At 36.7% G+C, this 26902-nt stretch overlaps 1 protein-coding gene across 1 annotated transcript; it reads left to right on the top strand.

The window, feature by feature from the left end:
• Positions 1-9918: 9918 nt before the first annotated feature.
• Positions 9919-24894, top strand: LOC122093747 (thiosulfate/3-mercaptopyruvate sulfurtransferase 1, mitochondrial-like). Its single transcript, XM_042664213.1, has 12 exons — positions 9919-10249; positions 11736-11921; positions 12820-12879; positions 13175-13237; positions 13888-14012; positions 14129-14291; positions 15169-15228; positions 21054-21112; positions 21960-22041; positions 23075-23138; positions 24381-24448; positions 24547-24894. Exons 1-12 carry the CDS (start codon positions 10148-10150, stop codon positions 24640-24642), a joined length of 1128 nt encoding a protein of 375 aa, XP_042520147.1. The 5' UTR covers positions 9919-10147; the 3' UTR covers positions 24643-24894.
• The last annotated feature ends 2008 nt before the right edge of the window (positions 24895-26902 follow it).

Here is a 26902-nt window from a genome sequence, read left to right as displayed (position 1 = left end):
TGGGGGGGGGGGGTGAACAGTGTCCATAAAATCTTTTCTGGAGATGACTTTTTGAAGCTACTGTTGGCTAAAACCAATAGCGTAGCGGAAGGGATCGGATTGGGATCTCTTGTATTCGGAATCACTTTAGTACTGTACAATAAATTAATTATATGGGAATTAAACGTAGAACAACAATTGAAGTTCCTCCTCTAGATAATAGTTCTTTCATACTTGAGCAACCATAGGGATTGATTTCAACACTTTAAAACTACGATCCAAATTCAATTGGAGAAGAGCAATCCACTATTAAAGTTTTCTCCTTCACACACACTCACTCACGAAGGAGAGAAGGGAGGGAGAGAAGAGAGGAAGCTCCAAGAAAAAAAAAAAAAGTTAAATCTCTTTCTCCCTTGCCCCTTATATAATAAAACTCATTTTTAGGGTTTTCTTTTTTGGTCAAATCTTTGTTTCCTAAACAAAGAAAGCCAAATCTTGGTGGTAGAGAACAACTACTTTGATTCTAAAGTGGGAAGAGGTAGAATTTAAAAGGGATTGCTATCTTTCTTATTATGGGTGACAAATATAATCAAATTATATTTTATCCACTATTATAAATAAAAATATAACTAACCATTTAATATTTTCAAATCTTGTCATGCAAGATTTAATATTGTCTAGACCCAATTCATTGTACATGTCTGTTTCAGAGATTCTGTGAACATGATCGGATATCGAAAAAAGATTTCAAATGAAATTTAATAAATAAAATATTATTTTTTATATTAAAAATTAACTTTATAAATAATTTACAAAAATGAAACTGGTACCAGATTTTTGTTCGATCAGGTACAGACATCCTCTCTCCTTGATATTATCCAATTAAGGGCAATGAATCCCATGTTGATGATCTCTTTCATTAACATTGTGTGACCACGTGTTCAGCATACCGATATATAGTCTGTTGGATATCAATCATTGGTTTACCAAAACACGTGATACAATATTGCAACAAATAGATCTCTCAGGTCAAAGGTCAAGTGACACATCTCGTCCTCACACAACTGACAGTAACACATGCGAGATTCTTACCAGATTTTTTTCTATACACACATAGTATGTGTACTTACATTTATGTACCGAAATCACATCCCTAGTTGCATACAATGTAACGACCATATGAACATGATGTCCAATCCTATCCCTAGCCGAGAACAATTTTTGGGTGAAAACTTATGGAGCAAAAGGTTACTTCAACAATGCCTTAACTCCACCAATCCTGGTCAATAATTGACCTTTGTCTAAATCACCGACCCAGTAGATTAATGGTGAGGCTGGTCCTAGTTCAAGGAATCAGAGCATTCCCATCCACAGTGATGATGTTCCCATGTATGGGATGGTCCTCATTTACCTACAGATATGCAACCCGTGGTGGGGCATCCAGCTCCTTTCCAATCACACCAGATGGAGGACACCAAGGATTTCTCTATTGCTTCTTTATTTATGGAGAAACAAATAAACCCCATTACATCAGTCTTTGACAACTCCAACAACCTGCAAGTCAGCAACCCTATCCCTTTGGATGGCAATATAGGCCCTAGATTGGTGTTTGGTTCATTCCCACCATTGCCTTTCACTTTACCTCTTATTCCCACCACTCCTTGTGCTCAACCACTGAATGCTACAGCACCGATTGAGCCATCAAATCAATTCATGCCTTGCATCACCCATAACACTACTTGCAGTGATTTGCCTGGCCTTAAACTACCCACTCCAACATCCATTACAATTTACCAACACTTCTACTCTCAACATGAGCCCAAGCAAACTGGCCCCAACCCAATAGATGCTAGCCCATATGAAACCCCAATTGGCCCCTCACAGGCACCACCATTACACCATACTAGGTAGGTCTTTGGGTTAAGCAGGAAAAGGAAGAGAAATTCACAGCCACAAACCTCTGACCTTGAAATTCAAAGCCTGAAAGCCTTTGTGAGCAGAGATTACCTCCCTTAACTAGAAAGGGATGGAAAGCTTCTCTAAGATTCCTAGATACTCATGGTATCCTTACCTTTTGTCACATTCTTGCATATGGAAGTCATTTTTGTGGCAAAAAAAATAGTTGCCAAGGTTTTACAGAGTGGTTTCTTTTGGCCTACTATCTTTAGAGACGCTCATGAGTTTTGCCGTAATTATATTAAATGTCAGAAAGTTGAAAATATGTCTCGTAGAGACATGATGCCCTTAATCCTATTCCTGTTGTTGAGATCTTTGATGTGTGGGGTATAGATTTCATGGGACCTTTCCCTCTATCTTTTGGTTTTGAGTATATTTTGGTTATAGTAGATTATGTGTCTAAATGGGTGGAAGCAGTGGCCACGAGAACCAATGATCACAAGGTGGTAGTTAAGTTTGTATAGAGTCACATTTTGGATTTTCACGTGCCATCATTAGTAATGGTGGCTCCCATTTTAAGCACTGGAATTTCGGGGCTCTACTGTGGAAGTATTCTATTACTCATAAGGTTGCCACACCTTATCATCTGCAGACTGGTGGTCAAGTAGAGGTGTTTAATAAGAAGATCAACTACATTCTTGAGAAAATGATTAGGCCTGATAGGAAGGATTGGTTTGTGAGACTAGATAACGTATTGTGGGCCAATCGTATTGCTTATAAGACTCCTATTGACATGTCCCCTTACCGATTGATATTTGGAAAAGCTTGTCACTTTTATGTTGAGTTGGAACACCGTGCTTTGTGGGCCATTAAAATATTTAATTTTGATGTGGTCAAAGCTTGTTCCAACAGTTGTCTTCAACTCTTAGAGTTGGAAGAAATGCGCCATGATGCGTATGAGAGCACACAAATTTATAAGGCTAGGACAAAGGTTTTTCATGATAAAGATATTGTCCAGAAGTCTTTTGAAGTTAACTAGAAAGTTTAGCTTTTCGATTCCAAGCTACGCCGCTTTCCTGGTAAACTTCGCTCTATAAGGGATGGCCCCTTTGTGGTCGCAAAAGTGTCATCCCATGGTGTTATTACAATTCAAAATCCTAAGATGGAGCACACTTTTCAGGTTAATGGGCAACCTTAAACCTTATGTGATGGTATTACTGATGGCCAGGTCCCTGAGTCTATTGATTTGATTGATCCAATTTATGATTTCTTTTGAGTTCCATTGTTTGTCTGGCTGAAGACGGTAAACTTAGCGCTTGTAGGAGGCAATCCACCATTTTACTTCGTTTTTTTGTTTAGTTGTGTTTTTCAGGTTTAGTAGTGGAGTGTAGCCAAGTTGGTGCAGATAGCAGCAGTAGCACTTTGCTCCATTAGGTTGTATTACTCCTTTCCTTTTCTTTGATTTGCTTTGTTCCCCTTGCTTTATTATGTGTTATTCTTTCACATGTCATTGGGGACAATGTTATTTAAGTTAGGGAGTGAGGGTGAAATTTTTAATTGAATGAACAATTTGAACTTGAACTCTGGTATTGATTGCACCTTTCTGCTTAATTTTTCTACTCTAGAACTTTTAAGGTCTTTACCAAGAGTTATAGCATGTGATTTTTAAGTGTGTTGATGTATTTAACAGTTGGTTAAACTTAGAACATTAATACTCTTCTATTTTGGTTAACTTTTTGCTTTGAATCCGAAATTTCCATTTTAGTGAATGTTTATGATGATCCTTGTATAACTTTACAAGCCTTTTGTATTAAAAATGTTTAAATCATGCATTATGGCTTCCTCCCTAGTAACCAGGTTTCTTTGCCATAATGAAATTTGCGTCAAACAGGTGGAATGTCTATATTATAAAAAAAAAAAAATCTTCTGAGTAATCGGGGCTCTATGTCACAAACATGGTGTTTCGTGTAAAAAGATTGAACAGTTTGAGAAAAATTTGAAAACTTTGATTTAGTCTTGGCTTGTAGTAAGTCCGAGGGGTGTTCTACACCTAATTCCTTAAAGCCATCTGGCTTGAGAGCAATTGGCCGAAAGCTGGCTACAGAGCCCATTTAAAAAGCTTAATAGGTCAGAACATTGTACATATAAGAGTAATTGTGAAAAAAAAAATTGATAGTTGCATGACAAAAGTGATGGCATGTATAGCACTTGGACTTCATGACTTAGCTACGATGGTTGATTTTGAATGAAACAGTAAAAGTTGGCTAGACTAGACGAGAAAGTTGTTCTTTGTTTAACTTTGGGTTGAATTGTTGGCATATTTAGAATCCTTGTTATTGATTCATTGATGATGTTCTTACTTACTTATGAGTGGTTATATTAAGCTAATTGCATGATAACCAGAGTAGTTTTTATTGTCTTTCACTCAAGGACGAGCAAAAATGCAAGTTGGGGAGTGTGATTGGGTTACAATTATTCATACAATTAAACCACTCATATTTGACCACATATTGGGATAACCTTTGGTTGTGGGGTTGTCAAGAGATGTGCTTAGGTTTGATGCTAAATGGATGGAGATGTTGCAGTATAGAAGCAAAGGTAAAGGATCAAGGGCAGAATTGAAATTTTTGAGAGAAAAAGAGAAGTGAAAAATACAAAAAGGAAATTGAGGACGGTTTTCCCTCTTTCCCTCTTCCATACATCCCTCACTTCTACCTTACTATATCTCATCTTTCTTCCCTTTTTCCTATTTTATCTCATATTCTTCTCTTTCCTTATCCAAAATAGAATAGGAATCTATCGCTCCCACTTTACCTAAAACATCTCCCATGTTCTCTCACCGAACTCATCTCTCTTTCATCTCTAATTTTCTCTCCTCCATCCCACGGTTTCCTACATCTTACACGCATTCCCTCTCTCCTTCTTTTTTTCCTATTTTGTCTCCTATAGCTGATGGTATCTATTTCTCCCTAGACTTTCTCTCCCAATCGGTTAGCTCACTCTCTATCTTATTCCTTAATCTAATCGATTACCTCTCTCCCACAGAATTACCTTTTAGTTGATCTCTCCCCTTACTCTCTTAATCCAAGTCCACCTCTACCACATCACATGCACATCTTTCTCTATGACGACCCAAGAATACAATAAGTACCAGACCCGCCTGGGAGATCAATGAGATGTCCTCACCAAGAATACGGCAAGTATCAGGGAGTTTGGGAGATTGGTGAGAGTTTATAAACTTTATTCCCACATCGTCTAGGGAGAGATTTCTGCATTAGTTAATAACCTCTAGCCTCCTTAACATGACACAATGCTTTTTAAAGCCTTGAGGTCCATGGGCCAAAAAGGACAATATTGTGCAAGGTTAATGGGGTTAGGGTGTTACAAATAGTATCAGAGCGGACCCCGACAACATGTGGGGCCACAACAGAAATGCTGTGCCAAAAAGGGGGAAGTATGATGACCATAGAATTCTGAAGTACCAGATAGGCTTGGAAGATCGGTGAGGTGTCCCCATTAAGAATACGACAAGTACCAAAGGGTTTGGGAGATCGATTTCCTGGACTAGTTAATAACGTAGTTGCATTGGAACTTATAGTTTTAGTGAAACGAAGTATGAACCAGTTGGTAATAATACCAAAACGGATTCAAGACCTAATGATAGTTTCTTCTCATTAATTCTTTTTTGTTAATTGGTTCATTTAGTTTTAATTTAAAGTCTGAATTTATAAAATTGATTTTCAAAACAACATTCACCTCAATTTTAGTAGATTTAGCCTTCTAGTTCTCTGTGGGTTAGACCCTTTCTTACCACTATCTCATAGTTTTAGTTAGGGTTTATTTTGATTCGTTCACGATAGTGATCAATAAGGTCCAACAAAAGCCTGAATATCGCGTAGGTTTAACCACCCGGTTCAGACTGGAATGTACTTTGATAGATTGATCTTATCTCAGTACGGGAGTCATAAATTTTTATATATAGCTCAAAATGAAATGATTCTTATGGCTTCTGAAAGCAGACTCAAATATCAACAAATTTTATAGAAATATTATTTGTCTAATTCTTCTTCAAAATATCTCAAAATTTAATTCGAATTCATGAGAAATGAACCTGTCGTGAGAATTTGGGTTGGCTCTGCTTCAGAGCGATCATACGAAAATAATCATATCTCTCTGGTCCATATTTCGATTGACCTGATTATTTTTCCTATAGATAGAGAACTCAAAGAACTACATTTCTCATGTTTATACATTCAACTCAGATGTAATGAATATATCTCAAAAAGGGGATTGTACCAAACTAATGTGTAAGACATTGCATTTTTCAGCTTACACGTTGTCTTGAAGAACATATCGTATCGTTTTACTCTGATATCCAATCGACGTGATTCTAATTGTTATAGACTCAGAGCTCAAGGATCTATAACTCACATGTACATGTTTTTTTTTAAATCTTTCATCTTGATTTTTGAAAATACCTTCAAACGTTCTGCCATTATATAAAACAAAGATTCCTTCCCTTTTAATGAAGGGTTCTTCACACACTACTTCCACTTTCACACATGTAATGTGTGACACATCTCTTAGCACTATTAAGATAGCTTAGTGATCATACACAATCACGACATCATCATTGACCACCTCATTATTAACACGTTGCTAAGTTTGCCAACAAGGACAATCAATACGCAACACATTGTTTGTCTTTAACATATAGAAAAAAAGAATTTTTTACATGAAATATATCATTTGTATGAATAATTATACAACAAAACAAACAAGAGCTAGGTGAAAACATATTGAGGGAAAATTTACTAGATAGCGGAACCTTCAGTTACAATGGGTCAAGAGATTTGGCACCTATATATCCAAGGGGTGTTTTATCCATCCAATAATTACATTGGCCACATCTCCCTGTGACATGGGAATAGAAATAGAATAAATTCTTGTCACTCTCTATTTAAGTGTTAGCTTTTTAAAAATTTTATCTTATAAAAGGTGTGTAATAGGGGAGGCACAATATTCACTACAAAGAGCACGACTGAGTCAATGCAATAAGAACTTGCAAAGAAAAATTATGTCCCCAAACCAGCAAAGCAATTGAAAGCTTTAAAAAAAAAAAGAAGGTAAATTACATCCCCTCCCCTGTATTTTACTCGTATTTCAAATCACTCCCGGAGATGGTGAGCACAACATTTCTCATTTCAATTTTGGGAGAATAGGGTTCAAAAAACAATAAGGGTAAAATAGGCGATTGTTTTGGTTGAATAATTCATAAGGCTAAAATCGTCTTTTATAATTCAAAACTAACACCACACTAACACCGTCAACTGATAAGAGAGGGATTTAATTTTTAAAGACACAAGAGGTGATTTATAATACGGGTGGGGGGATGTAATTTACTAAAAAAAAAAAAAAAATTATAAAATCCTCATTCCCTGATAAAGAAAAAGTTCATCTCCAAACTAGCAAACAATGCAACTGAAAGCTGAGACCAAAAAAAATTCATTCTTTGATATTTACCTTTAACAAGTTACAAAGATGAAGATGAAGTACTACCTAACTTTTCTCAAATCCTGAATCCTTGATGAGGAGGAGATTACAAACTCTGATCAATCATCAAGGAAACCCCTCACATGAGAAAACCTAAAACTTGGATGAAGAATCTAAAGAGACATGAAAAAGAATCTTTGAGACCCCTAAACTATAACATGGTATCATCATTATAAACTTTTCTATGACTTCTACCATTTTTTTCAGTAGAGCTAAACGATAATCATATCATGTCTTAGGCCATGAAATAATGTATTTAAAATTTGATATTGATATGGATAGAGTTACAAACAAATATGTTATAATCATGAAATTATATCTTTATAACATAAGTAGCTTCTTTAAAGGAGTTCATCGATTCACAGATTAGATAGACTACGACCAAATGCTTTTAAAGCTTATCGATGACAAGGTAAAATTATTTTAAGAAATTCTAACAAGCATGCTATTTCTTTTTTAAAACAATATAAATTAGGGTAATTTACAGCGCCTCCCTCTAGAAAATGCCAGTATTGTAGGAACACCCCCTGCTTAATACCAATTTACGTTTAGACCTCCTACCATTAGTCTCTATTAAGTTATACTATGAAAATGATGCTTTAGCCCTTATGAGTCAAAGACTGATATGTAAACCATTTTCATTATCTGAAAAATACCCCTCTTTCTCATATTACCATTTCATTCTCCGCCTTTCTCTCCTTCTTTCCTTATCTCCTTCTCTCCATACCTGCCACGAGTTTGAGCCGAGTACTGCTATCTCCGTTGCCGGTGAGAAGTGCTACCATCCATAGCTGTCATCTTAGGTCGCCGTGAACAGCTCACTGAAGGTTTGTTTGTTTTTTTTTTTTTTCTCTGTTTTTCCACCACTACTGGTTTTCTACCTCTATTTGCTGCTGAATCTCACTTCTGGTTTTCTGCCTCTGTTTGCTACTGAATCTACACTTTTTCCTTCCCAGTGCTGTCAAGGCTTTTCAAGTTTTTACAGTCAGTTAAGGTATCTAGCTCGTGTTATCAATTTAGATTTAAGAATGTTACCTGTTCGAATTTGAGTAATTCAATTTCTCTTCTACCATAAAAAGGTGGAAAAATAATACCAGTTCAGCATTTGCTTCCACTGTAATTGAATTCTACCAAATGGGTGGTATACACACAGAACTATCCCAAAAAACTCTTGACTCCCATCTTTTTAGTTAAGAAAAAAACTCTTGACCCCATAACAGAGTAATGACCATCAATATTTCGTTCATATAAAGCAAGCATCTTTGGGGTCTTCTGAACGATTATTATTACTCACTAGCAGCCATTGTCTTTCCCACTTATAGTCCTGTGGTAGCAGACCCTTATGAACAACACCTCCTTGAATGACAACAGAGAATGCCCCGAGAAAAAGAAACTGATCAGCAATAGGGGGAAAACAAAAACAAAACAAAAATTCCTTCAACAACAAACCAGCGAGAAAAAAAAGTTCATACCTTTCGAACCATAAGAAGGAGAACGAGCCCATCATACCCCAGTTCTGAAGTCTTCTGTTCTTCAAAGTTTTCTCTGTTACATGTCCATACCTGTAGTCATAGAAGGAGGATTGACTGACTCGTGAACCGTTAGAAGTGACAGTGAGTTAAGGTTGTGGTGAACTGGATTTGGGGAATATATGTAAGGAAGGTAATTTCGGTACTTCACTATGTTTAAGGGTAAAATGTTGATGTCAGCATTTGATGTATATTCTGTAACAAAGATTGACGACAAGGGGTCTGAACGTAAATTGGTATTAAGCAGGGGTGTTCCTATAACACTGGCATTCTCTAGGAGGTGACACTATAAATTACCTTATAAATTATGATTGAAGTTAATATACAAGGGATAAATTTTTTTTTGTTTGATTATGTTGATCCAGCAACAACCAACACCCTTAACATTTCATTCTTTCTAAATGCACTAGCACCAGTTTCCACCTTGAAGAGATCGTTGGTGTTTGAGGTAGTTTCATTCATCGGATGATGTGTGGACAGTCGAGATAGAGCGGAAAATCAATAAAGTAGCACAAGACCAACTCCCCCCACCCTCCCACCCTCCCACCCAGAAAAACACAAAAAAGGAAAACTCTCACCGACTGAACCTACATGTGATGGCCTTGGATGACACAGGGCAAGTGAAATTATGGCCAAGACTCTTTTAAAATAAAAATTTTTATTTATATTGATGCTCAGTGTGCCCTCTCATTGGCCTCGCACTGATGCTGGGCCGGGGCCATCCCACGAGGCAGTGATCACTATTAGTAAAACAAGAATTTCATATTGCATGAATCCCAAACTAACTTTATCCAAATAAATAAATAAATGGACCACCTACAAATTTTCAACAAATTTTCATGTGACGTTGAAAAGGTGGACCAACTAAAAACCATCTTGGTCCGACCGGGGAAAATGGCCAACAGCATGGTCTGCAAAATTGAGTAGGAATTCTTTTCTATATAATAATTCCACACTGAAGGCCTAGGATTTCGAAGCAAAAAAGCCCTTTGCGGCTCTGCTCTTACCTCTCAACTCTCAAGTCTCAAGTCTCAAGTCTCAAGTCTCAAGTCTCAATTCTCAATTCTCGGTTCTTAGTTGCTGCTACTGCTGCAGTTGATCGACAGCCATGCTTGGATCCTTGCATTAGATTCTGTTCGGTTTCAATATATTTATTCAAATTTTATGTTCTAAGAAAAGTTTCTGATTAAATGGCTTCTATTCTGTTAACGAGGACACTTATGGGACTTCGGTCGATTCGACCTTCGATTGCTTACACGCAGAAGTCACCAATTTACAGTTCGTTTGTCAATGTAAGTTAGATACTCTGGTTCTCAATCTTTCGACTGTTCTGTTTCGAATCTTGTTTATGGACTTGCATATAATCTGTTTCTGTTTGTGGGTTTTGATTTTTGTGAGTTAAAGCATGCTTGGAAGATTGGATTTCTCTATTTGGTTTAGTACTTTTGATTATTATTGATTTTAATTTGTTTGTAAAGGGTTGATTTTTTTTTTTTTATTTATATCACCCGCCTTCTGTGGTCATTGGGTTTGAATTTTCTCTGTTGTTATGTGGGTTTGGGTTTATCGATTTCATGTTCTTGGTATCCTATATTATTGGGTATCTGCCTACTATTATTTTTCTCGTTTATAATGATTGGTTTCCTTGTGGATTCAGTTTCTTTGATCTACCGTGCATGAATATTATTTGTTTTACTTGATTTTATTTATTTATTTGCTTTTTTTTCTTTTCACAAAAAAATTGCCTTATTATTATTATTTTTTGGGGTGTGGGGGGGGGGGGGTAGGGGAGGGAGGGGAGAGGTACCACAAGGACAAAAGTGAAGACTAAGAACTGAAGAAGAGCATTCATTCTCAAGAGAAGAAAAAAGAAACCCACTTTTGGGTCTAAAAGAGAACCCAAGCTTCCCCTCACTCAATATATATATATATATATATATTTTCCATGTGTTTTGGATGATCTCATGTCGTCAAATTGTTCCATAGTTAGCCATGCTTTAATGTGACCCCTCATTGTTTTGGTTTGCTGTTTTAGATGCTAATTATTCCTCTGGAAATTGGCTCATTTCTTTGAGAGTTAAAGAACAATTCTTCATATATTGGAGTCACCTTCAAGATATAACCTAGCCTAAATCAAGCGATAAATGAGCAAAGATGGCCTTGAGAAGGATATAACATTGTTGGGCTTGAGCTTACCACTTAAATGAGTCACTACATTGTGTTCCATTTGTTTACATCCATTTTCCTTGATCGCTGTAGCACCAAGAAAGTGGTCCTACCTTATAATCGAGTCTCATCTATGAGACGATCAGATCACTTATGACAAACAGAATTCATATGTACATATATATATATATATATATATATTGTATGTGTGTTTCATGTTTAGGAAATGGCTTAGCGGTGTGGTTTATTGATGTTTTTAATTTTTGTGATGTAATGTCAGTGAGCGGAAATCATATGATGCAATTTGAAAAAATAAGGATGACGAGAGGAAGGCTACTAGTTAATTTCGTTAAAAAAATTTGAAAAAACTATTTTCATTAAAAAAATTTGAAAAAACTTCAATTTTTTAACAGAAGATATGGCTTTGGATGGGGTTGAAAGGCAGAACTAGATTCAAATTGGGTGGGGTATTGTTGAATTGAGTTTTTTTTTTTCCTGCTTTAGTATTCTCCCTTATGAATTCGATTATTAGTTATTATATGACCTAGAACTGTTTTCCCATTTTTTTCCCCCTTGGCTGAGTTCTTATGTTGTTTTATCTCCTGTTTTCAGAAAGCATTTTACAGAAGGGTTGATAAATCCCCTCTGTTATCTACAACAGGTGGTTTGGCCCGTTTTGTTATGGCTTCTTCAACAGTTGGAGCAAAAGCAACTTTCGTAACGGAATCTGTGTCCACAAAAGATCCTGTTGTTTCTGTTGATTGGCTTCATGCTAACCTTAAGGAGCCTGATGTGAAGGTGGTTTATTGTTGAGACTATATTCTCTTATAGTTGACATTTCTCGATACTATTATACTGTTTGCTTTTTAAAAATTAAAAGGTTCCTGATACTATTTTTGTGACTTTTTACTGGAAAGTGTCTTGAGTTTTCCTTTCCTCTTCTACTGATTTACTTGATGAAAATGTTCTTTGAACAACTTTTGGGAGCCGTCTACAGCACCCACTTTTGTGTCATCCTATATCTGGACTAAGAGAGAAAGAATATATAAATGTAGATAAGTCCTAATTTAAAACATAGGATGTCTTTTTTGAAGGAGAAACCAACTGATATGTCACAAGCTGGTAGAATTTCAATTAAGGGGACAGACAATAGACATTGCATAACTGTGTGGAGGCTAGTACAAGAAGAAAAATCAATAGTTTTTCTCTTTTACATATGTAAGCGAATGGTGGAGTGATTAAAATGAAGTTATCAAAGATCTTGAAACTTTCCAAAAAGATGAGGGATACTCTCTATACTAGTGAAGGGACTGGTGGGGGCCTGGGGCACTACCCAAGAGGATCTTATGTTTAAACAAACTAACTAGATATCTCAACTATGGAAAGAAAAATTTTAAGGATCAGTTTCTTGGTGTATTGCATGGGTTCTCTTGAGAGGGCTGCAACTTTGGACGTACTTGATCAAAATGATTTTTAGAGAGGTGTTAACCAATTAGGGAGGGAATTTTTTGACAACAATATTTGAAGTTTGAATACACTGTGGCATAATTAGATGGAGGTAACTGGCTGTACATGTTTATGGTCCTGAGGTAGTTTGTTTTGTTGGAACCTTTGGGAAGTAATATTGTTGTTCTATTTGTATGTAGATGCATTTGTGTAAATCCTTCATATTTTGACTATTGAATTATTTTTTCAGGTTTTGGATGCTTCCTGGTACATGCCAGATGAGCAAAGGAATCCAATTCAAGAATATCAGGTGCACCTTATGATTCTGTTTGACCTATTCTTAATTTTATGATTTTACCAACACCTTTGTCATTGCATCGTTAACTACTATTATAGATTGTGCTTAATAGCTCAACAGACTTTGTTAATGGTTTTCACTTCAGAACTCAAAGAAACTTTTCCGTATCAGTTAATCTTTTGGATCGCTTCTATATTTTTTCTGTGCATATTCCAGATTACTATTTCAGCTGCAATTCGGTTACAACTTGTGGAAGTGGTGCTGTTGTCTTACTCTTTTATTTCATTTTATTTTATCTTCCATACAGGTTGCACACATTCCCCGTGCCCTTTTCTTTGATGTGGATGGAATATCAGATCGATCAACAAAAGTGAGATGCTTTCTTTGATATCCTAAAATATTTTTCTTTGCACATTTATTGCTAGGGAAAAGTTAAGCTACTAGGTCCCTTAAGCAAGTTTGGTTTCGTGAGCCCTTGACTTGAGCCATCTAGGATGATGATTTAGTCTTTCCACCATTGGATCAATATGGGATCCTTTGGATCGGCCACATCTTACAACTCAGTCATATGGTATATTGTATGTTGTATATTGACACAATGGCTTAATCATAATGTATATTTGCTTGTCCGATGCACTTTTTTTTATTATGAAGTTTTAATTTCACATGTTGTGACAGACAAATTAATATAGAAAACAATACATGGTCCTTTTACATGTTCACTATATTAGATGAAAATAAGTTTATTTGGATGGTTTTGCCAATGCTGTTGTGACCAAGAAAAAGGATATGATTAACTCGTTGTCTGCAACAATCTAGATGGGTTGTCTGTTAGGTTGAGAGATTTTGTAGGTGGGACAATCATGCATTCCCATTACATGCTGTCCTCTATCAGTATGCCTCTGGCTGAGAAGTTGTGGTCAATTTTTTGGGTTCTTGTGTTTCTTTGTTGATGTCATTATTCTTAAATAAATTATCTATCAGATGATCTTTACATTTAATTTAAACAATTTGGATCAGTTGCCACACATGTTGCCATCAGAGGAAGCTTTTGCTGCTGCAGTTTCTGCGCTTGGCATCCAGAACAAAGATGGCTTGGTTGTTTATGATGGGAAAGGAATATTCAGTGCAGCTCGTGTTTGGTGGTAAGTTTGTGCATGAGACAAAAAATCTTTCATCATTTATTAGCAGATATAACCTTCCTTGCGTTTTAGCATCTGTGTTCAATTTCTGATTTTTTTTAAATGTGATCAATGGAAAGGATGTTCAGAGTATATGGGCATGACAGAGTCTGGGTGTTGGATGGAGGCTTGCCACAATGGCGTGCTTCAGGTTTTGATGTTGAATCCAGTGCTTCTGGCGACGCTATTTTGAAAGTCAAAGCTTCCGTTGAAGCAATAGAGAAAATTTATCAGGGAATGACAGTAAGTTATTCATCCATCTGGACATGATATTGATGTCTTGCTTTGTGTGTTATATATTCTATCCAATACAAATTATGTAGTTTACCTTTGCATCCTTTATACTATTTTCTTATTTCTTAGCCTCTACTGATTTTACATACTTATCAGTACTCTCCTTGTTCCTTTACTTATTTTTATTTTTTTGCTTTTTTTTGGGGGGGGTGGGGGGAAGTAGGTAATTAAGAGTACATGAAGTGAAAAGGAGGTAGAACTGCTCTTTCATATATAAAGATTGCAATTGTGCTTATAGTGGAACATTAAATTGCTTATGTGATGCTTTTTATGTTCTGTAGTTTAGCAAGTCTCCATTCATTTATGGAATCATTCAAGACTAAAATGTTTTCTACCAAAAAAATAAAATAAAAATTTAAGACTAAAATGTGCTGTTGTAGGCATAGTTGGAGGGGATCCTGACGCAAGGCGACACCAACAAGGTGTTCTAGGCGCCTGCCTAGGCGATGCCTTGACTTCTATTAGGAACTGCCTTTCCACAGTTATTGAAGTTGACCATGGCAAACTAGGAAAAGAACCAGTTTGCCGGTTACCAGTTCAACCACTTGGTTGACCTACCCAACTTGGATTTGGTTGGTGACTAACTTCCTTTGTGCAGACAGAACCTTCAAATGTCCTTCAGGTTTTATTTGCAGTAACAGTTTGTCTCTAACTTTTTTCAATAGCTGGAATCTAGATGCCTGGTTCTTGGCTTCCTTGTGTGGTAACTGCTAAATATAAATTCTTCCAAGTTCCAACAACTTTAACAGTTCTCTGTTTTTCATGTCTGCTTTTGGTCTATGATTCTATTGAGTATTTTTTACTCATTGCACTCTTGTTTTTACAGGTTGCCCCTATTACTTTTCAGACAAAATTTCAGCCTGATCTTGTTTGGACACTTGAACAGGTTTGGTTCTTCATTAGCCACTGTTTCTTATTTTATAGAAATGTGAAATGGTTATCTTTCTTTCTCTCTCAACCCATTGTTTCCCTAGTAGTAAGCATTTTGTCTAAATCTAAATGTATCAATTGCATTTTCAGATGAGATATTATGTTTAGAATTATGTATCATATAGTGTGACGATATCTCCATTGCCAAGTTTGATTCTGCAGACAATTTTTCTGACCCTATGACAAAGGGACTTAAACCGGTTGTTTTAGTAAATATGTTGAGAACATGGGTGTTAGAGTTGTTGGGCATTGGCTTTGATTTACAAGTGGGAGATTGTTGGATTTACTGAAATTTGATGTATGTCCATCAAATCCAATTTAATGCGATTGAATTAATTATTATAATTTTATTATGTGTTTGTTATAGTTATTTCTTTAATGTGCATTTGCCCACTTTTATCATTATTCGTTCTCAACTATGGACAGAGTTGATCACTCTGTTCTAGGGTTGCGGCATTGTATATTTCCTCAATAGAGATTGGAACGGAAATATAAATGCGGACACTTTAATGTGTTGAAAATTGATCATTGAAAGTGATGCAGCTGATCCCTTGACTGGGCTGCACCGTCGAAGGAGGAGGAAGAAGGCTCCTGCTGGTTCCATCGAACCAGACCAGCCAGCCCCTTGAGCTGGTCCACCGAGCCAGACCAGAACCAGCCTTTTGGACTGGCTGATTGGTGCTTCTAGAAGGTTTATTGTTTCCATCGATTTTGGCACAGCTGGTGGACTTTATTTCTTGTGTTCACTGGTCAAAACAAAGCCTTGTGCGGCTGTTTAGCCTTCTAGATGATATAAATTTTTATTTACTTGTTTCTTAGCTAGCAAGCCATTGAGTTTAAGAAGATAAGTTTCCTAAAGTCTTAGTTTCAAGTCTTAGTTTCTTTTTTTTTTTCAGTTGTTTCCTAATTTAGAACTTTCTATGTAATTTAGTCGAAGCCTCAAGTATAAATAGAGGCCATTGTAATTTCTGAAACACCTCTTGAATAATGAAATTTTCCAGCAATGTTTGCTTTATTTTTGAGAAATAATTCTTCTTTCAACAGCTGAGATAGCTATAGGTGAGAGGCCCAAGGGCTGAGACAGCCTAACCCTTATCCACAGTTATCCCATAATTTCTCTATCTTCCCCTATTTTCTCTTCTTTGTTTTGTGGTTGTGAGAGAGTGTTTGAGGGGTCAATTGAAGCCTGTTGAAGCCTTGAAGATCTGTTGCAGCTTGAGTTTGAAGAAACAGCGTAGAATTCCCAATCGATACAATCCAGTGTCAGGGTTTTGAGTTGGATCGACTTCCTCAGATTACCCCAACCTGCAGTCAAATTCAGAAGCCCTTTTGAGGAATCTTTGAGGACTACAAAAGGGTCCTTCGACCCAAGTTTCAAGGTCATCTGATGCCTGGGCTTGGTGTAGTGAAATTTCTCCCAATTGGCTACGTTAAATCCTAATTCCTGCCTAGGATTATATCTCATCATCTGCAGCCATACAAGACCATTGTTTTGGGGTTTTTCTAGACCCTAGAGGAGCTACATTTGACCAGCTTACTAGGATGATCTGAGCCTAGGTTTGTGAGTAACTAAATTTCTCTCTGTTTAGCACTAATTTTCAGATTTGATTAGATACACTTACTGTTAGGATCAAAACTTAATTTCTGAGTGTGGTTTGGAGTTTGTTAACTATTTGGTTCACTGCAAATTGTTTTTCGCAATGGGAATTTCTGTTTGTTACTTTTCCCATACCCAAGAGGCACTTACTAATAGTATGTTACTATTCCATAAATATTTTATGCTTTTGTGGTGATCCAATGTTGATTTCTACTGATAGAAATGACTACACATCGGATGCTCAGTGTGTCGAGTATAAGCATGAATGAGGGTGACACTCAACAGAGTTTCCACACCTCTTTAAGGGTGAACATCCAAGTGAGTGTCATGCAGAATTGAGGCTGAACTGGGTTGACCATTCGGGCAATCTCAATCGAGACGAACCGGATCCAATTTGATTTTTAGGATTAGTAGAATATCTTAGGATTTACTTTATTTAGGAAATAATGAGTTATTTTATTTGAGAAGATATGTAATCTTTTATTTTTGGGTAGTTCTTAGTCAATTAGGGAGTTACCAGTTTGAGTTTATTTTGTTTTTAATTTCATTACTTAGAATTTGGGAAGTAATTAGAAGTTGCTAATTTTAATTTTAAATTTTAATTAGGCAAGTATTAAATTCAGTTTATTATATAAAGGCATGTAACCCAAGGTATTAAACAAATTTTGAATGATGAATTAATTAATTGGTTGAAACCTTGTGGTTTGCTTGGTCGTGAGACCTTCTTCCCCTTCCCTCTTTTGTGCTATTCTTCTCTTCTCTTCTCCTTACAACTTTGAGTTCACCTCAGGGATTCTTCCCTACCCCCATCGGCCCTCCATTAAGTGGTATCAGGGCTGAAGGATTCTTTCCTTCGTTCTCTTATCTTTCCCTATCTTCTTCCCCTTCTTAGTTCTGGTTGTTGCCAAGATTGAGAACAGCAAAAAATAAAAAAATAAAAATCAAGTAAAAAAATAAAAAAATAAAAAAATAAAAAAATAAAAAAATAAAAAAATAAAAAAAATAAAAATCGAGTCCTTTCCTTAACCACCTCCACTGACCTCTTTTTTCTTCCTCCAAAATCTTGGCCGACACACCCTCTCCAGGGTTCTGTCCAAAAAATAAAAAAATAAAAAAATAAAAAATAATAAAAAGAGATTTAGTCGGGCTTGTCGAACGAGAGTCGACAAACCCAACCCCAAACCTTCCGATTTCCAGCAAACAACCCCCTTCTTTGTTCCCTGCTCTCTCAGGTTCTGTACTAGGCAGTACTTACAGCCAGTGAAAGGAGGTTCGAGCTCCCTCGATTCTGCAGCTTCCAGTCTGAAACTTGGGGCATGAGTATTACTCCTTGGGGCGATTCAATCCCTTGAAGCCCTAGCTCTAACTCCTTTCCTGTGAAGAGCCTTTTTTTTGAACAAGGGCTGAACTTGCAACCATCGCCTGGTGAGGCTTGCAGAATCTGATCTGCTGTTTTGGAGATTTCCATTGGTTGTAGATGTTGGGTATTCGAAGGTCTTCAATAATCAGAGCCCTCTTTGAAGTTCCAGCTCGATCAGACATCAGTTGAGAGAGATTTGGCCTTTGAGGTTAGCTGATTCTGCCGCTGAGTTCATCCCTATCGTGTGAGGAAGAAGAAACAAAAGTCTTCTTTTTACACTTAAGCCATTGTTTAATTCTTATTTACCCCTAAGCCCATATCTCTTTTTTTACAATAGAACCCCTTGCATTTAAACTTTATTTCAGTTTAACCCCATCACCATATTATTTCCAGAACTGAACTCTTCCTTTAGGACAAATTCCAAATCTGTCCCGTTCAGCTATTTCACTCTAAAGGGTTCTAAATTGTACCAGAAATTACAATATTGCCACTGGTTTGTTTAAGTTGAATTATTTGTTCTTTTATGGGTCCATAAGCAATACCGACATAAGATTGGTTATGGATTCCTTTGTGTTCAAGTTTCAAGTGCGGTTGCCTAATGGAAAACCTGTTAGATTGTTAATTAATGAGCAATTAAATGACAATTTTGTCTCCAGATTTGTGGTGGATATGTTGTCAATGACCAATCAGATCGTTTTTTAGCCAGAGGATAATGTATTTGTTAAATTTTTTGTTCCTCCTTATTATGATAGTGCTTTTTGTGAAGTGTTTGACTCTCCTCAGTGCATCATTAAATCGGGTCAAGGCTGGTTGGAACAACGGGATGGTTTTCTTGATCGTGACAACAATATGTGCATCTTCTAGGCTTACCACATGAGTCGAAAATTTGATCTTCATGGATTGGTAAGTTAGAGAGAGTGATACCCCCAGTACAACCACAAGTTGAACTAGAGGCATCAACACAAATGGAAGACCATCCTATTGTGGAATAGGTGATGACAACAGAAAGAGAGAAAATTGTGGATCAAGTAATGAAGGACATCAATTCAGTGCCAGTCATTCACCATCATGAATTCGTTCTTCTCTGTGATTTTCTAGACTTGAATGCACCTCCAAAGCTTCACATTATGGATTTTGTTCGCGATGTAGATGATGAGCAATTTACCCCGTTCATGAGTTTTTATTGTTATCATTCTTTAAAACTCGTGGACGAGTTTTTCTCAACATCGGGGGAGTCGATGCAGAATTGAGGCTGAACCGGTTGACCATTCGGGCAAATCTCATTTGAGACGAACCAGATCCAATTTGATTTTTGGGATTAGTAGAATATCTTAGGATTTACTTTATTTAGGAAATAATGAGTTATTTTATTTGGGAAGATATGTAATCTTTTATTTTTGGGTAGTTCTTAGTCAATTAGGGAGTTACCAGTTTGAGTTTATTTTGTTTCTAATTTCATTACTTAGAATTTAGGAAGTAATTAGAATTTGTTAATTTCAATTTTGGATTTTAATTAGGCAAGTTTTAAATTCAGTTTATTATATAAAGGCATGTAACCCAAGGTATCAAACAGATTTTGAATGATGAATTAATTAATTGGTTGAAACCTTGTGGTTTGCTTGGTCATGAGACTGTCTTCCCCTTCCCTCTTTTGTGCTGTTCTTCTCTTCTCCTTACAACTTTGAGTTCACCTCAGGGATTCTTCCCTACCCCCATCGGCCCTCCATCAGAGTGAGTTGTTAGATTGTGATTGATCAGAATGCGGGGCCTCGGTAACATTATATTGAATATTATTATTTGAAAAGTGTTTCAAATATTTTAGTCAATTCACTGGTCCAAACACTCACAGTTTGATATACAATAGACTAGCTTTACGAGGGTAATTTTATTCCATGCATGTGAGGGTCCATTGTGTGTCAGTAGTGTAGGCAGTAAAGTGTAATGGAACTTTTGACCACTAGGGGGTTTCAGGTTATGCCTTTTGTAGTGTCGTCCTTTTGTGCGATTAAGGAACTTAAAGTCTACCCTTTAGGATCACATCATGTGGCTTGATTTCATCAGTCTAACTGGAATATCAAATTAGGATTTTCTATAAAGAGATGCCTTAGTTCAAAAACCTAAGTTGCAAACTACAATCTTTGGATTAAGATTGTCACTACCCTTACGCATTGACCCGTTCAGGCACTTGGATTGGCCCATAATAATCCAAAATGGGGTTTAGGACCTGGAATTCCATTAGGTAGCCATTGCTTTTTGTTTATAGTAGCAAGCTTCCTATGGAAAAGGAGGTAGAATTATTTGGCTCCTTCTTCCAGTCACTCCCTACTGGGAATCTGGAAGTAGCGGATTTTTTTTTTTTTGGGGCGGTGGTGGGGTGGTTTAGGAGATGCCTATGCAACCAACCGAAGTTTATACAGATATTGTCTACCTGGTGATTGAATGGTCTAGTTTTCTGAAATTACTGAAATAAATAAAGTAGGATGATGGAAGAATTAATTTTAATTGTTGATGTAGATTCGGACTGTTCACACTTTCAAATGCTTCTATATTAGGGTTGCTTCATTGCAAGTTTGCAACCTTATATACCTCCTACTTCATACTTCTAGTGCAATTCTAATAGTTGTAAAGGTGGGGTGGAGATTTTCTTCTGTTCAAAATTAGGTGATGACTTCTCAAATAGCTTGGTGAATAAGCCAAATTCCTTGAGAATCAGGCTGCTAACTTACAAAAAGTTGGTGAGGTCCAACTCCTAAAGGGTAGCATGATTGAGTATTATTTGAAGCACTATTTACATGCAACTCACTCCTCATTCCATTGGTTTCAGGTTAGAAAAAATATCGAGGACAAAGAATACCAGCATGTAGATGCTCGATCAAAGGCCAGGTATTCAATGTTCTTATTTACGTTTGCCATGTTAAGGTTTTAGGTTCTATTTACATTCCTCTTGACTAGTATCAATTAGTATCAATTGTTCATGATTTAGCATGAAGTAGAACAGTTTCAAACAAGTAGACTGGACTGTGGAAAAAAAAAAAAAAAACTTACATCCCTTTCTCTAAAACCCACCAACACATATATCTTGTATGGAAAATCTGTAATGTGGTTTGGCAACTGTGCTTTGATAAAGTCTAACTGGGTATTAGTTCAAGTCTCCACTATCCTATTGTCAAGCATAAACACTGAATGTGGGATTAGAGTCCTACAAGTAGTGGCAGTCTGGAATGGGTATCATGATTCACAAGTGCAGAAATACGCTTTTTTATCCTAAACGATGCAGGATTTGAGTAAGGCAATCATGAAATTAAATCATATTGTGGTGTTGGTTTCTCTCCCTTGATTGGCGAAAGAAAGAGATTTATTAACGAAAAAATGAGCCTGAACAAGGAGTCACCAGTAAAACCTCAGTAACAAGGACTCAAACACAGGCATGGTTGTCGTCGTCCCAAATGGTTCCTGCTGTGAAAATTACATAAAACTCCGAGGACAAATGTAGTTTAGTTTTCCAAAAACATATGGACAATCGGCATCTAACATGCAGCCAAATTTTGATAGAAACTGGTGCCCTTTTTACATTGAGTTCAACTATACAGCTGAAGTTAGGGAACTGCTTTCACATGCACTGGATCAGCAAGGAAACAAATGACTAAATAAACAGAATTCTGCTAGGTCCACATCTTGTGGAATCTTGTACTTGAACTGATGGAGATGTTATTGGTTGGTCCTCTTGCAGGTTTGACGGAGCTGCACCGGAGCCTCGAAAGGGAATAAGAAGTGGTCATGTACCAGGAAGCAAGTGTGTTCCTTTTGGTCAGGTCAACAGCCTACCGTTACTGTCTTCTCATCATATAGAATCTACATTATTCTTGGAAATGTTGGTCTCTTCAATTTTCAAGTTCTTGATCCTCGTGTTTTCTGAGCTGAATCTGATATTTTAATTTAATCTGTCAGTTAGGTTTTTCATTATTATTTTCTATGTTTGATCAGAAATTTCCTATTTTAGCCATCTTTGATGCATCTCCTACTTGCCCTCAGTGCAGTGACGAATTTCCATTTCTTCCTGAAGTCATTGGATTTAACCTTTGAGAAGATTGGGCAAATTTTGATATTAATTGAGCCTGAAGTGGGTGAAAGATAAAAAGGGGAAATAAATGTAAAAGCCAACTCAACTAAGATTTATTCCAACTAAATGGGATCTACTACATGAATCCTATTTCACCATTCAACTCTAGATCAAGATGTGATTTTAACCTGGAAAGATTTTGCAAATTTTGAGAAAGGGTTTGGTTGGTTTCCTCTGCTCATGACTCTCAGAAGTTGAACTATCTCGTTCTTTTGCGGGGTTCAGGATTGTGGAAATTAATCTAGTAGGAATATTTTACTGCGTCGTATCGTGTTACTTGCTTGAGGGTGTAATATCCATCTTGCATGCTCTTCGAAGACTTATCTCAATTAAATCAACTGCATGAATCCTATTTCACCATTCAACTCTATTCAGTATATTACATTTTTTAGTACAAGCAAAGTTGAATCATGTTTGAAAGCGTAGATCAAGATGTGAACTGGAAGGATTTTGCAAATTTTGAGAAAGGTTGAGTTGGTTTCCTCTTGTCATGCCTCTCAGATGTTGAACTATTTCGTTGTTTTGCAGGAATCAGGATTGTGGAAACATATTTAGTAGAAATATTTTACGGCCTTGTTTCGTGTTACTTGCTTGAGGGTGTAGCATCCATCTTGCATGCTCTTCTCAAATCTCTTGAAATAAAAAAATCTTAATTTATTCGTCTGTCAAAAAACTTATCTTGGTCCAGGAACTTGTTCTGTAACTTTTGTGCTGGTCCCTTGCAGGTATTGGATGATTCACAGACCCTTTTATCTCCAGAGAAGCTACAGAAACGATTTGAGCAAGAAGGTGTGACCTTCAAATTATTAGTGTGATTTGTCTATTGAATTATTGTTTAGTGTGGTTGAACTAAGATTTTAGATTTTTTTTCCCATATGTTAGTCATGAAACTTATCAATTAATAAGAAAATGTCTACACTACACAGAAAAAGGTTCCCCGGGGGGGGGGGGGGAGGATAAAAGAACCAGCTGCCTCTAATATCAGACAGGTGTAAAAAAAAAGGGCATACCCGGTGCATGAGGCTCTGGCATGTGCGAGGTCCAGGGTGCGACAACTATGCAGCCTTACCCCAAGAATGTCGAGAGCCTGCTTCGACCTATTATCGGATAGGTGTATTCCCGATATTTTATTTGTCAACTGAAGCCCAAGAAATAGTTCTATTTTTATCTATCAAAAAATGTTTTTAGCCCTTCTGGTGGCCAATTTGCCATGCAGGCTGGGTCCATGGAGGTTCTCATATGCCCTGTCATGTCTTTTCCCTCCATGAGCTCTGAAAGGTCACTGGCTGGTAGCAGAAACTTCCAAATATTTTTCTTTTTCAATTACACAACCCTTTTCGACTTGAATAAGTTCTTCAGTGAGCATAAGCATTACCGTTGATCTGCCAAACTTCTCAAGAGCCAGCCCAAACTTCGTAAGTGAAGTCGGAATGAAGAAAACATTTCGGTTCATATTCAGTGTGCTTTACAAAAAAAGGGCAGGGAATGGGAGGCAGTAATCCCTTAAGATTAGATGGTTAAAGGCCAATATGCCTTGGCTTATTGTCCAAGTAAAGAACTGGTTTTCAGAGATTGACCACGGCTTTCAAGAGCTTCAAAACTGAGACATTCCGGTGGACGCGTCTGAGTTTTTTATATTCAAAGCCAATGTTTTTTTTTTTTTGGGAGTACGCATATGTTATGTATTCTGACATTCTAGCCTTCACAGGCATGTTTTGTTGGGAAATTAAGGGTTGGATTTTTACAATGAATCAGATCTCACACTAACTTGATAGTACAAACATACTCACACATCCACGTGCTTTAGTTGATGTGATGATTAATGGATTCACTGCATTTTCCTTCCAGTAGTTGAAATATAATAGAACACTAATGTATATTGTGAACTTGCAGTGCATATTTTGTATGATTAGCCATAGAATTCTGAATATTTATATGGCCAAATTATGTTGCAACATTTTCTTCGATGACATTCAGTGGATATTTGATCTCCATTCCACTTTCGTTCTTCTTACCATTTTTTGTTTTCAGGCATCTCTCTGGATAAACCTGTGGTTACATCTTGCGGTACTGGTGTGACAGCATGTGTTCTTGCACTGGTGAGATTTCTTTGGTAAAATTTGAGAGAAATTATAGATCTGCTAAAGTGTTTTCTGGATTATGACATTTAGAAAGAGTGCTTACAATCACCTTATAGGGTCTCCATCGACTTGGGAAGTCTGATGTTGCTGTTTATGATGGATCTTGGACCGAATGGGGTGCACAAGCTGACACACCTGTTGCCACTTCATAGGTCAAGCAGTACTACAATGGGTTATTTATCAAGTATGCCATGTGCAGATTTTTTCAAGCCCAAAAAATCGTATGTAGTTGGTTGTACTCAAAATGAATCAAATACATCTATGTTGCTTTTATTTCGAATATGTTATAACATTGGCATTTTCATTGAGGACTACTGAATTTTAGTATATGTTAACAGAGAAACCATATGTATTTACAAGAAAAATGTCATTAATTATGAGGTCCAATTTGAAGTTTGTTACTATCGAGTGGTTTTTGGGACTGAAGGTAACCTGATTATGACTTTTCAGGTTACCTTGTGTGTTTGGACATATGACAACGTATCAAAGGTGTTGAAGAAAGGAAAAACTTGATATGGAATTGATGTTAATTTATTCTTACCTTGGATCAATTCCAGGTCTTAAAATGCTTCCAAAATGGTGTTTCTTTATCAATGATTTGCAGGGTATGTGATAAATAGGCTATCTGATTTTCCCTTTTATTGCTGGGATTAAGCATGCCGAAAAAATCAAATTAATTGGCTACCTATATGTAGATCTCTAAAATGATTTGTTTTTACACTTTGGGGCTTCATGCATGGTGTGGGCTTCTGACTTCTCTATGGTGATTGCTACAATGAAGAGAGCTTTTCTTACAGTGAGATTAAGTTTGCATAATGATTTCATCACTTCCCTGCATTGATGGTTTGACCTCAGAACAAATTTCAAGCTTAAGCGGTGCTCTTTATTACTTGTGCAGCTCTGATGACAAAGCACAGATTAGAGAAGATCTCAGGAGGGAACAAAAAAAAAAAAAATATATAATAATAATAATTCCAAAGCTTCAGAGCTCTTTATTATGTATAACTTTGTTGATGACTAACTGCTCAGGAAGTCATGGTGTTATGTTTGTCTTGAATTCTTGACCCCATTTTGAAGAATGACCTATTTCGATATATTTTGGTGACGACCCGAATGAGATTTTTTTTTTTCTCTGATATTTGTGATGGAAGCAGAGGGGTTGGCGGATAGATCCAACCCGCGACTTGGAGGTGTATATAATGTTCTATCGTCTTGTTGAGCAAGTATTGTCATTTGGGGGTTTTACGAGCTAGGGTTTGTGGGTGAGTGTTCTTGTTGTAGTTTGGGTGTATTTGAGCGATCTGAATGTAACCTTTATTGTATAATAGTGAAACATTTTCTTCTTCGCCTGAGGACATAGCACAGTACATCGGTGTGTGAACCTCGTTGAATCTGTGTTGTGTGCGAATATGTGTCTGTTTTTTTTCGTATTTATTGGTGTTTGTTCTAACACATGCGTATAAGCATTTTCATTGGTTTCACTGGATGCTAGAAGTGGGGCCTCTGGTGCCTTTTTTTGTACCAAGGCAGCAATCAAGACAGGTTTCAAGTCATTTAGAAGTAGCAAAAGGCACCGCATTTGAAAATTGTCCAGAAATTATACTAGCAATTGGGGCATCTCCATCCACTGCGTGTTCAAGTATATCTCAAGGGTTTTAGTAGTTGATCCTCTCTCTTATAAGGTTTAGTACTTCAGTGTTTATTGATTAAAAAGCGTTGCCTCTGAGAAGCTTAGTTAGCAACCATTGCCTGTATACATGGCTGAAAATGTGACTTCAAAGATTATACTCTTCAACTGTTACTGTTATATGTTGTTGTATCAAGCTCAAGTAATCGAGTCATGCAAACAGAGAAATCACAAACTTGTCTAGCAGAGCTTCCCTATCAATTCATATGGTGATCATATTTAGCCATTTGAACACTAAATTACTGAAATAAAAGAGATCACCAAAACAAGATATATTGGAAAATATTAAATAATCGTAAATATTATGAAAATTGGCAGGAGGACTAACAAACCCCTATGGCTGCATCACAAGCACATTAGCAGAACAAAAAAATTATACATACAGACTGAAGGTGAAGTGATTATTACTACTATATATAACTCAAAACTCAACTAAAACTGGTAACACCTCACTCCACTTGACTTCACTGCTTAAATGAAGAAGAAATTTACAGAAATAACAGAAACAGCTTATTTCAATGTCCAGGTGATTATGGGCTCTTTCTCTTTAATGATTTGATGCTCATCTACCTGAATTTAGCCTCTTTTTCTTATGCTAGTACAAAAGTCAACCAAACTAGAAGTTCAATATAAACCTAGCTTTCTGAATATGTAATTATATGATATCATATCAACCAAGCTAGCAAAATAAATAAGCCCTAATCCTACTACTTCAAACAACTGAA

This window comes from Macadamia integrifolia, chromosome 11 (assembly GCF_013358625.1).
Source record: "Macadamia integrifolia cultivar HAES 741 chromosome 11, SCU_Mint_v3, whole genome shotgun sequence".
In the NCBI taxonomy this organism is placed as follows: Eukaryota; Viridiplantae; Streptophyta; class Magnoliopsida; order Proteales; family Proteaceae; genus Macadamia; species Macadamia integrifolia.
Note: the sequence above shows the minus strand (reverse complement) of the source record. Positions and strands in the feature narration are given on the sequence as shown.

Bases quoted from the DNA above. Each gene is read 5' to 3' on its own strand.
- LOC122093747 (XM_042664213.1), top strand. From the start codon at position 10,148: ATGGCTTCTATTCTGTTAACGAGGACACTTATGGGACTTCGGTCGATT. The intron at 14,013-14,128 runs GTAAGTTTGTGC...ATCAATGGAAAG, and splicing joins AGTGCAGCTCGTGTTTGGTG to GATGTTCAGAGTATATGGGC. The intron at 22,042-23,074 runs GTCAACAGCCTA...GGTCCCTTGCAG, and splicing joins AGTGTGTTCCTTTTGGTCAG to GTATTGGATGATTCACAGAC.